This window comes from Carcharodon carcharias, chromosome 5, assembly GCF_017639515.1.
Source record: "Carcharodon carcharias isolate sCarCar2 chromosome 5, sCarCar2.pri, whole genome shotgun sequence".
In the NCBI taxonomy this organism is placed as follows: Eukaryota; Metazoa; Chordata; class Chondrichthyes; order Lamniformes; family Lamnidae; genus Carcharodon; species Carcharodon carcharias.
In genome coordinates, this window is record NC_054471.1 from 109,252,076 (window position 1) to 109,265,800 (window position 13,725).

At 39.2% G+C, this 13,725-nt stretch overlaps 1 protein-coding gene across 4 annotated transcripts in view; it reads right to left on the reverse strand.

Annotated features, from left to right (window-relative positions):
* Positions 1-5,564: 5,564 nt before the first annotated feature.
* The window catches only part of tsnax (translin-associated factor X), a 61,326-nt gene continuing 53,165 nt past the window's right edge, over positions 5,565-13,725 (reverse strand). For all 4 annotated transcript variants that reach the window (XM_041188625.1, XM_041188623.1, XM_041188624.1 and 1 more), the window contains 2 exons: positions 11,586-11,713; positions 5,565-7,003 (listed from right to left, as the gene is read on the reverse strand). In XM_041188625.1, the coding sequence (XP_041044559.1) occupies positions 6,620-7,003; positions 11,586-11,713 (512 nt within the window). In that variant the 3' untranslated portion in view covers positions 5,565-6,619. The remainder of the gene's footprint in view (positions 7,004-11,585; positions 11,714-13,725) is intronic.

Sequence of the window (13,725 nt, forward strand, 5' to 3'; positions counted from 1 at the left end):
GAGGAAAACAGAGTTAACATTTGGAGCCGGTATGACTTCTTCAGAACTAAAGAGAAGTAGAAGTGGTGAAATATATACTGTTTAAGGGAGAGTGGGATAGATAAAGCTGGATAGAAGGCCAGTGATAGGTGGAGGCAAAGGAGAGATTGCAAAAAATGTCATAAACAAAAGATCAAAGGGGTGTTGATGGTGGTTATACTGGTTAAAGGAGATCTAATGGTGACATTAAGAATAGAAAGCAGGTTGAGCAAGTGACAAATGGCCCTAATGGGGGTGGGGTGGGGATGAGGTGGGGGTAGGAGAAGGTGTGGGGAAATAAGATCGAAATAGGCTAAAAGGTGGGGATAAAACACTGAATAAAAATGGAAATAAATTTTTAAAAATAATAAATAGGTCGGAAAAAATATATAAAAATTAAAAAGTAAATATTTGAAAGCAGGGGATCAAAAAGGGGTGAGGATGGAGGAGACGGTTCATGATCTGAAGTTGTTGAACTCAATGTTAAGTCTGGAAGGCTGTAAAGTGCCTAATCGGAAGATGAGGTGCTGTTCCTCCAGTTTGCGTTGAGCTTCACTGGAACAATGCAGCGAGCCAAGGACGGACATGTGGGCATGAGAATTGGTTGGTGTGTTGAAATGGCAAGCAACAGGAAGGTCTGGGTTATACTTGCGGATAGACTGAAGGTGTTCTGCAAAGTGGTCACCCAGTCTGGTTTTGGTCTCTCCAATGTAGAGGAGACCATATTGGGAGCAGCAAATGCTGTAGATCAAATTGAGGGAAGTGCAAGTGAAGCATTGCCTTACCTGAAAGGAGTATTTGGGCCCTTGGACGATGAGGAGGGGGGAAGTAAAGGGGCAGGTGTTGAATCTTCTGCGATTGCATGGAAAGGTGCCGTGGGAGGGGGTTGAGGTGTTGGGGGTGATGGAGGAGTGGACCAGGGTGTCCCGGAGGGAATGATCCGGGAGGAAAATTTACAGCCTTCCAGACTTAACATTGGGTTCAACAACTTCAGACCATGAACACTTTCCTCCAACCTCACCCCTTTTTTCAAATATTTATTAATTTATAAAAAAAAATATATATATATATACTTTCCCACCTATTATTTTTTAAATTTATTTCCATTTTTATTCAGTATTTTATTCCCACCTTTTAGCCTATTTCAATCTATTTTCCCCCACACCTTCCCCTCCCCCAACCCCACCCGACTAGGGCCATCTGTCACTTGCTCATTGTTTTCTACTCTTAATATCATCATTAGCACCTCCTTTAGCCAGTATCACCACCATCAACATCCCTTCGACCTTTTGACATTTTTTGCAATCTCTCCTTTGCCTCCACCTATCAGTGACCTTTTATCCAGCTTCACCTGTCCTACCCATCGCACCCCCCCAACCAAACAGAATATATTTCACCATCTTTACTTCTCTTCTGTTCTGAAGAAGTCATATGGACTCCAAACATTAACTCTTTGTCTTTCTCTCCACAGATGCTGTCAGACCTGCTGAGTTTTTCCTGCACTTTTTGTTCTCATTTCAGATTTCCAGTATCCGCAGTAGAGTCAGAGGTCTACAGCACAGAAAAAGGCCCTTTGGCCCATCGAGTCTGCGCCAGTCAAACTATTCTAATCCCATTTTCCAGCACTGGACCCATAGCCTTGTATGCCATGGCATCGCAAGTGCACATCCAAATACTTCTTAAATGTTATGAGAGTATTTTGCCTATAATTAATCTACAATTTACATTGCCTTTATAATGGTACTCGACCACCTTATTTTCCTTCTTTAGGAGCTTATTCAATGGTTAATTATCAAAGATAAGTCCAGCACACCCAATCCTCTCACCAATTATAGAATAGTAGGAACATAATTCATTCTTCTCAATACAGCATCTCCTTTTCAATAATGATTTACCACTCTTCCAAAATAATTAAGTTTAACAGCTGCAAAACAAGGAGCAATTTTTGAAACATACATAACCTGCATAGTCCTCTTCACCTAGACACTAGATGCAAGCTCCAAGCACTTTTTGAAGTGCGATAACCTGCTGCACTTCCTTTTGTCAAAAAGGCTACACATTCAAAGTAATTATTGGTAAGGAGAAGAGGGAAAAGAATAAGTTCTGACAACATTCAACGGCATTGCTCAAGGAGATGCCTGCTGAAAGCTCCTTCTTGCTTTAGTTGAGGTAGGTAGTGTTGTAAGGTGTTGGGTGTAGTTCAGTAGGTCTTAAGGTATTTGTAGTTTTAGGTAGTTCAACAGGAAGTATTTATTAACTACTAGAAACTATATACATAAGTACAATAAAGATCCATGCTTGCTTCTACACACAGCTCTGTCCAACATTGCACTGACTCCTAGGTACAGGTTATGTGTGCTCAGTACTGTACTCAATCCCACATTAATCCTTTATATGCTAGACCCTTATACTACAGGTAGACTTCCTGAAAGAGTAACTAATCCATAAAGGAACTCTAAGTGACATAGCCTATGTGGAGATTTTATTTTATGAAATCAACAACTTGCATTCATATGCCATCTTTAACATAGTAAAAATCCGAAGGTTGTCCATTGGAGCATCAAAACAAACAAAATCTGACACCAAACCACACTGGATATTAAGGAATATGACCAAAAACTTCTGAGGTTGGATTTAGTCAGTGTATTAAAGAAGGAAAGAGAGGCCAAAATGTTTATAGACTCATAGAATGATTAAATCTCAGAAGATGGCCATGGGATGTCATGTCCCTGCCAACTCTCTACAAAAGCAGCTCAGCTAGTCCCACTCTCTTTGCCTTTCCCCAAAGCCCTGCAATTTTTCTTTCTTCAGCTGATTATCCAATTTACTTTTGAAAGCCACAATTGAATCTGCCTCCACCACACACTTGGGCACTGTATTTCAAACCCTAACCACAAACAGTTTAAAAAAAAGCTTTTCCTCATGTCGTCAATGGTTTTTTTTGCCATTTATCTTAAATCGGTATCTTCTGGTTCTCAGCCGTTCCACCAATGGAAACAGTTACTCTGTGTAGACGCCTCAAAACTGTGACGTCTGTCAAATCTCTTCTCAATCTTCTCTAAGGAGTACAACCCCAGCTTCTCCATAATAGAGATACCTCATCCCTGGAACTATTCTCATTAATCTTTTCTGCACCATCTGTAAAGCCTTCCCATGCTTCCTAGTGTCGTGCCCAGAATTGTACACCATACTCCAGTTGAGGCTAAACTAGTGTTTTCAAAGGTTCACCATAACATCTTTGTTTTTATACTCAGTGCTTCTATTTATAAAGTCCAGGGTCCCATATGCCTTTGTAAACCTGCCCTACCACCCTCAGTGATTTATGAATGAATATTTAAAGCCAGGTCTCTGTTTCTGTACCCCCTTTAGAATTGAGCCCTTTATTTTTTATTGTCTCTCTTTGTTCTTCATACCAAATTGTAATATTTCACACTTCTCTGCATTGAATTTCAGTTGCCACATTTCCACCCATTACACCAGCCTAAGTCATCTTGAAGTCTATCATTATCCTCTTCACTCTCCCCACCATAAACAGAAAAGCGTTTTGATTTGCTTCGCTCTTTAGAAGTGGTGGCACATTTCCCAACTCATTTTTGGTGTGATCCAATTTTCTATTAATAACCCCACAGCAAACTCGAGATTGGATGATTTCGAAGGGTTAGTTTATTTGCACACACTCGATTCAGAAGGAGGGTCGCAATGTTGCCTCCTTTGCATTTGTACAGTAAAAGACGGAAAGGGAAAAAAGGTTTACAGTGCAGAGACCACAGAAAAAGAAATATTGTTTCACGTGGGTCCAAAGCCCAGAATCAAAGTTCAAAATAAAAGTCCAATGAGGTATTCCTTCACATGACGTCGGCAAGTTGAAAACCGATGATGTATAATTCACTTTTCAGTGGTGCTGGCTTCACACGGTGAGATAGGCATGCAGACATGAATCCATCTTGTAAGTGATGGTACAGAAGTTCCAGCAGAAACAGTGCAGGTGGGGCCAGGTATTCCACCTGGGCAGAGCTCCTTTTTAAGGCTGCTAATCAGATAGTAAACAGCAGACTAACTTTTCAAAACAAAAACAAAAACAGAATTACCTGGAAAAACTCAGCAGGTCTGGCAGCATCGGCGGAGAAGAAAAGAGTTGACGTTTCGAGTCCTCGTGACCCTTCGACAGTGACTCAAGTTCTGTCGAAGGGTCACGAGGACTCGAAACGTCAACTCTTTTCTTCTCCGCCGATGCTGCCAGACCTGCTGAGTTTTTCCAGGTAATTCTGTTTTTGTTTTTGTTTTGGATTTCCAGCATCCGCAGTTTTTTTGTTTTTAGACTAACTTTTCAGTTCCACAAGGCAACGTTGTGGATCCACAAACTTGAGGTCCATGTCACACGACTCCTACTCTTCAGAGTGTCTTTGACAAAGGGTGTGTATCCCTCTTCTGGGTTCCCGAGATTGTTAAATGTCTCAATCATTAAAAATTGAAAGGAAGGTTGTGAGGCCCTTTGTCCTAGCAGATGAGTGGGCCAGCTTGGGTTATGAAATGCAGATGGCCTTTGTATAGCTTTCTTTGAATTTGGTTTGTGCAACCCACTGTTTCATTCAGTGGCTCTTCAGAGTTAGAGGTGCAAGTTTCTTTGATACTGCCAGGTAGCTCCTTTTGTTCAAGGGTCACAGGCAAACATAGATTCAGCCATTTTAAAAGGTCTTTGTCCAGTTTTTAAAGTTTAGAAATAGTCATGAGAATATCTATGTATCTTTTATAAAAATATACCTTGAGAGATCTTAGTCCTCTCTCAGATATATATCAAGAAAAGCAGTGGTCCTAGTACCAACCCCTGTGAAATCCCACTGTATACCTTTCTCCAGTCTGGAAAAAAATTCATCAATGTTTCCTGTCACCCTGCCAACTTTATCAGTGTTGTCATTGTCCCTTTGGTCCCTTTTATTCTATGAACTTTAACTTTGCTGGCAAGCCTATTATGTGATACTTTATCAAATGCCTTTTGGAAGTCCATGTACATCACATCAACCACACCTTCAATACTCTTACTTCCTCAAAAAAACTCAAATTAGCTAACCACAATTTATATTTGACAAACCTTTGCTGACTTTCCTTAATTAATCCATCCTCATTGAAGCAAATTTGAATTTTGTCCCAGGTTATTGTTTCTAAAAGTTTTCCCACCACCAAGATTAAACTGACAGGCCTGTTGATCGTTTAGGGAGAGAATTCCAGAGCTTGGCAGCTGAAGGATGTGCAAGAGACCAGAACTGGAATCATTTATATGAGGTGGTGCAGCCACTGAAGCAAAGTATATTCTGCATTATTTTGTTCTCCTGGATGCAACTGTTCAGTTTAAAAAAAAATACGATGTTCTCAAAGACTAAAAAACAATTTGTATTGACCTCTATTAATGCTGAAAATGTACTAAACTCTTTACCTGCAATGTTGAGTTTGTTTAACACTAATTGTAATTTCTCATAGATATTACAGTATTAATTAACTTGGTCTGATCTATTGATTTAAATAGTTGGTCAATTAAATCACTTAGGCAGTTTTGCTATTTCAATTTCAACAGTTTTATTTTGGTTAAGCAAGTACATAAAATGGAAAAGCATTTTTGCATCAATGTTCTTAGTTATGTTATGCGCTTACATTAAAAACTTAAGTTCAATCCAGTCTTCATATTCAAAGATGCAAATAAAATCAACATATGCAACTACAGATGCAAAATACTGCAGAAGCTGAAAATACTCATGTCAAGCTGCATCTGTGAAGAGCAAAACAAAGTTAATGTTTCAGGTTGTCAACTGAAACATTAACACCACTTCTCTCTCTTCACAGGTGCTGCCTGACCTGAATATTTCCAGCACTTTCAGTTTTTACAACATATACAAGTCAAATTTCATCTCAAAGATACCTTCAGCGCATTGGTCTACAGAATGTAGCTATATCACCCATAGCATCCAAACAATACTGATTCATTTAATTTTTATTATTAGGAATTGTATTGTGAAAATGGCATACAATAAAATTTGTTCTGTTGTGTCTACTCTAACACAATGCAATTTCGTTTATTGTGTATCAAAACTACCTTCAGCAAAAAAAAACCTTTTATAAGGAAGTGGAAACATTTATATTTTTGGGGATTGCTGGGCAGTTTACAAATAAAGGGCATGTGGGAGCTAAAATATACTCATCTGATAGCCAAGCATAACCAATTTGAAAAAATTAGGCCATAGATGAGACCTTACGGTTCTCCCTACAAAAGCAGCAGCAGTGATATTCTGCCAAATTCTGAGACACTCTCATTCCTATTTTGAACATCAGCATTATTTTCGAAAGCAGTTTAAAATTCTGGTTCAACATTCAACTTTCAACTATATTTGTAGTCAAAACAGCCTCTAGATCAGGAATTCTGTAATGTAATGGATAGAATACAGCTGAATACATTTGGGGAAAATACAAAAAATTTAATATTGGATCTCCTGGTTGCATGTAGTGTGCAACTCAACGAAAGGTAAATTACATTATTCCCATAATTAAGCTAACAAATAACTAACTTGTGTGTATCAACAGACCCATACCTTTTCCCTTGATGTCTTATTAATTATATACCTTCCTCATGTTCGCTCATGGATGTTTTTGAGCTAAGCACATCAGCAAGCATATGTTTTGGAATTTCAGAGCCTCTCACAGTCAATGTGTAACAGGCATCTTCCACCTTTCCTAGACTTTGTTTCAATGTGTAAAGCTTCTTAGAAACTTCATAAGGTCCAGTGTTACCAATGTAAGTAAACCCATCGTAGATAGCACGTAGAAACTGGCTCACCTCAAAGGGTGTTTCAATATCCCCATTGCCTATGCTGGTGATACACATGCGCATCAATTCACCAGTCAAATCTGCAACCCCCAACAGGTAGTCTGTGGGAGTCACCTGCAGACAGAAAAGTTGTTTCTGTTTCCCATCCTGTGAATTGGATAAGGCCAAGACCTGTATGATGAAAAGCATTAATAAGAGCGGAAAAATACACATTAGTTTAAATATCACCTACTGCCAAAAAAAGAATTTTAAGCAATTAACAACTATTTATTTAGAGATGCTTAAATCAAATCCTTATGGTTCTTGGATTCTCATTATAAAGTAGCACTTTTTGAGGATACCTAATAAAAGGTAAAACTAATCCTTTATTTCAATAGGAGTATTGAGATGACATGTCTCATGATGGTGTCAATTCATTTGTTAAAATCAAAAATGCAATTAGCTACATCTGGATTCTAAATCAGTCACATCTGGCCAGTAGCCATCATATTGGACAGCAATCTTATGTTGGTGTGGTCTAAAATTTCTTGGTATTTTCTTCTAAATTTTGAATTGAAAATAAAGGGCCATTGGGGGACATTAGCACCAAAACTGGATACTGTTTACGTGCTTGTCGGCACTGCCAAATTCAGTACAAAACACTGACATTAGCTATTTTACTACAATTACATCTTACTATCTCATTCTAATTTCTTGGCAACAAGCATAATTTGATTCTTGGGAAATATGAATAGTGAGAAGATTGGCAGAATCTCAGCATCAAAATAATCAACAGAAAATACATTATCCCTGCTCCTTGTACAGGAAGGAAAAAAGGACTGAAAACAAAAACCTTAAACAATGCAAGACTGTTGAGCTGGAGATGGAAGGGAATTATCTGAATACCGCCTCTATTATGATGAATGGATTTGTTGTAAAATTAAAATGCTTTAGTCACTGCATTCTGCAGAATACTCACAGAATATTAATCATTAAAATATCAAATGGCAGAGGGGGGGCATACAGAGTGGCATTCAATGGAAAACACCATTTAAAAAAGAACTTTAAAACATTGAATGGACTCATGCAATCTCCAATTCATACCCTAGAGTGAAACTGCTCTTTTACTTAGAATTAGTTACTCTTGAGCATCTAAATCAAACTGCTTGTATGAAGTAAAGCTTTTTTTCTCCACTACTGTAAACCAACTTCTTAAAACCCTGTTCCTTTGCCTCCTCCACCCTCACTCCCAACAAGTGCAAGGGACTCGGAGTTCTCTGTCACTAAGAGTGAAAGCATCTGTTCAGCTACCCTTACTGCTTCTCTCCCTTCCCCTAGCCCACCAAGTCAAACTTTCCCAGAGGATCTAACTTGCTCTAACTTTGAACTCATATCCTGTAGTTTCTCTCCTATCACACCCCATGCTCCCTCTGAGCTCATCCTGTCCCTGAGATCCACCTCCTGCTCCCACAACCTTATTTGCACCAAAATGCTGAAAACCCAACTTCCCTTCCAGTTCCTATGTTAATGCTTCTCGCGCCTTAGGTACTGTTCCTGCCAACCTTCAAATCTGCTGTCATCAATCATCATCTCAGAAAACCCATCCGTAACTTAACCCCTCTTTCAGTGCAAATTACTGTTCCATCTCTAACTACCATTGAATCCTTGAATGTGTCATCCGTCCCCAGCTTTCCCACACCGATTAGATGTGCGAATACTGGCAAGTAAACACTGAAAGTCAGGTCAATACAAATTATAGTTACTTCAGTAGTGTGCATGTGCATGTCTGAGCAAAAGGTAGAACTCCATTTTTGAAGCCCTTTAATCAGACTTATGGCCCTGCTGCAGCTGAAACAGCCCTCAAAGTCACAAGTGACATGTCACTACAAAATTACCCCTCCTTTCCTCCTCGATTTGTCTGCAGCCTGTGACATAGTTGGCCACACCATCGTCCTCCAAAGTGTCTCTTCTACTATCCTCAGTAGAAGTGCCCTTCCCTATTTCTATTCTTACCTATCCAGTCATAGGTGAAGAATCATCTGCAATGGCTTTGCTTTCTACACCTGTCCCCCATTGATCTATCCTTGGCCTCTATCCTAATTCTTACCTTCATGCTACACATCAGATTCACATGTACGCTAACAACACTCAACTTTACTGTACCACCACCTCTCTTGACCGCTCTACTGCCTCTAATTTGTCAAGCTACTTACCGACATCCAGTCCTGGCTGAGCAGAAATTTCTTAAAACTAAATATTCGGAAGACTAAATCCATCGTCTTTGGGTCACACCATAAACTCCATTCCCTGGCCACCATCTCCATCCCTTTCTCTCCCTGATCACTGTCTGAGGCTAAAACAGAATATTTTCACTTGGACATCCAATCTTACACTCAGGTGAGTTTCTAGCCACATATCCTTTCCATCACCAAGATTGTCTACTTTCATTACTGCAACATCGCCTGCCTCAGATTATCTGCTGTTGAAACTCTCATCCATGACTTTATTCCCTCTTGACCTGATTATTCTAATGCCCTCTTGACATTCTCACTTTCCTCCCTCCCACCATCCACCAACCTCAAACATGAACTCATCCAAAAACTCTTCTATCCATATCCTAACTCTCAGCAAGTCCTTTTTATCTTTGCTACATGTATGCTTGGTCTACAATGTCTCAAGTTTGAAATTCACATTCTTTTCAAAGACCTCCATGGCCTCACCATCCCTATCTCTAAACTTCTTTATCCCTACAACATTCCAAGATCTTTGTGTTCCTCAAATTCTGGCTTCTTAAACAACCCGATTTAATAGCTTCATTATTGGTGGTCATGCTTTCAGCTGCTTGGGCCCTGGGCTCTGGAATTGTCTCCTTAAGCCCCTCCACCTCTCTCTCTCTTTTAAGATGCTCCTTGAAACTTACCTGTTTGACCAAGCTTTTGGTCATCTCCTTTTGATCCTCCGTTGTAATATCTCATGTTATCCAGCATAAAATTTTGTTTGATAATACACTGTTATGAAGCATCTTGGGACATATTACCATGTTGAAGGTACTATATAAGTGCAAATTGTTGTTGTAGTAAAAAGACTCAGAACAGTTTGAGAGAAAAGGTTTGGCCGTGTAAAAACCACATGGTGAAACAATGTACAACATGGTTTGGGCCTAAATTCTTAATAAAGCAGATTACCATTGCTCAATCCCCCACTATCAATTTCCTGGGCGTTACCATTGACCAGAAACTGAACTGGACTAGCCATTTAAATACTGTGGCTGCAAGAACAGGTTAGAGGCTAGAAATCCTGCAGTGAGTAACTCACCTTCTGACTCCCCAGAGCCTGTCCACCATCTACAAGGCACAAGTCAGGAGTGTGATGGAATACTCTCCACTTGCCTGGGTGACTGCAGCTCCCACAACACTCAAGAAGCTTGACACCAGGACAAAGCAACCTGCTTGATTGGCACCATATCCACAAACATTCACTCCCTCCACCACCAATGCACTATGGCAGCAGTGTGAACATCTACAAGATGCACTGCAGCAACTCACCAAGCCACCTTAGACAGCACCTTCCAAACCCACGATCACTACCATCTAAAAGGACAAGGGCAGCAGACACATGGGGACACCACCACCTGGAAGTTCCCCTCCAAGCCACTCACCATCCTGACTTGGAAATATATCACTGTTCCTTCACTGTCACTGGGTTAAAATCCTGGAACTCCCTCTTTAACAACACTGTGGGTATACCTACACCACATGGACTGCAGTGGTTCAAGAAGGCAGCTCCCCACCACCTTCTCAAGGACAATTAGGGATGGGCAATAAATGCCACATCCCATGGATGAATTTTAAAAAATATATTTTGCATTGGAAATAAATTAGGTCCCAATTCAACAAAGCTGACGGTATTCCTTAAATCAGTTCTCTTTGTTTAGATATAATGAATGCAGCAGAATAGCTGCCACCTTGCCTTCCTGCCAGCTCTTCTAGAATCATATGATAATCTATACATTACTTTCACTGACACGTCAGTTGATTTGATGAGAGATGGAAATGGCTAGGAAAAGGTCTGCTAGCTAATGCAAAAAGTAAAAATTATGTTTTGAAACTGCAACAGAAGTTAGTAATCAAGGAGGATATTTCACATCGCATCTTTGATTATGTTTACTCTGCATTTAAAGAAAAGACAATTCTTCATAGTGTCTTACGATGTCTCTTCAGAATGCTCCATGTGCAACTACTTTTAAGTGCATGGATTTTTATGTGGAAAAACACAGCAGCCATTTTGTACTGTGAGATCTGAGAACAGCAATGAAAAGAAAAAGAAAGAAAGACTTGCAATTTTCACAACCACTGGATTACTCAATGCACTTAACAGCCAGTGAGTTGAATATCCATGTGGCACTGGTGGAGGGAAGATCATTGGGCAGTAGGACAGAAAGACTCTCTTCTTCGACTAATGCCATAGGTTTTTAATATCAACCTGCAGTTCAGGTAGACATTAAACAGTTTTTCATCCCTCACCTCATTGTGGGGTATCACCAGGGCCCAATTTCCTGGAACATATTTCAGCATTTCATAATCCTCATTCAAAATTAAATAAAAATTTGATTTTTTTGGGAAACCTCCATCCACACAATTGTGATGTCCAGTGTAGATCACTAGATAGAGATTAGGATGTTAAGCTTTTCCCACTTTCCTTCAAATGATCCAGCAAACACAATAATACAGATGAATACTCTCAGGCATTTTCAAATGGAGACAAGAAATCTCACCTCAGAATTCTCTGCTTCACCTTTTTTTGGAGCAAAGACTAAATGCCTATTAATCTCTTCAAGGCTAATCAGGCTTCTGGTCCGAATGAAATGTTGGAATGAAATAGCTTCCACATATTCCTGTAATCCTGCAAATCAAAGCAAAGAATACTGAAATCCACATATGGGCATGTGACATTTTTCACAAAGGAATGTCATTATTTCTGAAGCACTACACCTTAAAACCAAACCAGGACTTTAGAAAGTAGAATGATTCAATGATCTTTTATAAGTCAGGCAGTGAGTAGTAAACACCAATTACTATTCATAGGTACCAATTACAAAGCTTCAAAATAAAATTGGCAATTCAAACAACAAATTAAAAAACAGCCCTGAATAAATGCTCATGATCAAAGCAATTTCTCCAAGGTGATTCCTTATTACAATGTATTTTAAGAATTTTAGAGTTTTGGGATCACATTCTGAAATTCCATTTACTTTCTGTAAAAACTGAAGCCAGATGACCACATTTGTGGCATGCAAAAAGCATAATTTATAATGCCGGTTCAGTGGGACAGGAACTGGTCACAACTTAAGCTACAGCTATATCTAATATTCTAATGGTTCTATTACATGAAAAAAATCAAGTACACAAAAGTGGAATTTTAGTAGCAATTAATTTAGAAATATTTGTAATTGCAAATAATTTCCAGTAGTATATGTGAATTTGAATGAAGTTTATTTCCAGGGGTCGGGGAGAGGAGAGGTAGCGAGGTATCTGAGGCAGGACCTCTCAAAGAAATTCAGGTTTTTGAACTCTTGGAGGACTTTCCAATGTTTTGAAATGTCCTGTGATTCTTTTCCAGCCTAGTCCTGATTTTTTTGTTGTTCTTTCCTTTTTCTATATGAAATTTTGATTATTTTTGTCTCACTTTTGAAATTCAGCCCAATTGTACATCATTTCATATGTGATTTTTTTCTACTCCAGTTCTTTTGACCCAAGAGAAATACATTGCAACTTGAACAAGTTAATTAGAGAACTGCACCAAAGATCAGCTCATTCAAATATGTGCATCTAAGGAGAAATAATCGCACACAAAAAATAAGATGTGCTACAGTGTGTTGCGAAAAACAGCAAAGCAACAAAAAATCTGCATGAAGTTAATTGTACATGACAAATTTTGAAATCAAATCACTTATTTGAGTTTAGTGTCAAACATTTTACAGAGGTCAGAAATTACACATTCTAAGCCATCATGTTTAAAATAAACTGTCACTTTTATTTTCAGTGCTGGATCTCCAACTCCAATCTGTTCCCTTTATTTCTCGGTAATCTTATATTTAATCTTTTATGCAATTTATTCTGTGCTTCAGTTACAGCCTTTGCCCTTTAACCCTTATGCTTGACGGGACATTTAGCCTTGATTCTTTACCCTAGTCCTGTCCTGCACTGAGTTCTGAACCTTTATTGACATAAACTTGAATTCATCCAAAACTCAATATACTAACTCATACCAACTCCCACTCACCCGTTACCCACATCAAGACCCATTCACCCACTACCTCTGTATTCATGTGTTTTTAAATTCCTTCATGGCCTCACTCCTCCCTATCTCTGTAACCTGCCCCAGACCTGCAACCATCTGAGATCTTGGTGCTCCTCAAATTCTGCCATCTGTGAACCTTGGATCTTTGTCCTAATCCTGTTCCACACTGAGAGCGTGCCTTGGTTGTTTAATTTGTTCAAAATTTTTTCCTTTATGTACATGCAGGAAAATTATATTTCAGCCAGTTACTTCTTTTAAGGTCTTTAAAAAATGAATCTTATTGCTAAACAGGAGTCTTGCAAATGGGTTCTCTGTCTCTCCTTAGCTGCCAGTTATGTGGCACATTTCCAATGGGGGTGGGTTGGAATGAAGCCACCGTGGATGGTCCGCAAATTAAGAACCGCTCGAGAGCTTATCAATGCCAGGAAAACAGGCTACTGGACCTCAGGCCAGCATTATACCATATCCCTACCACAAACTAGAGTGGCAACACTCCTGCAAATGACATTACAGCAGGTAGTGTGACTCGACCTAAGAGACTTCATGAGAGCAATAAATGTCAAACAACGAACCAGCAAATATATATCTCAATAAAAGGAGTAATACTTTGAAAC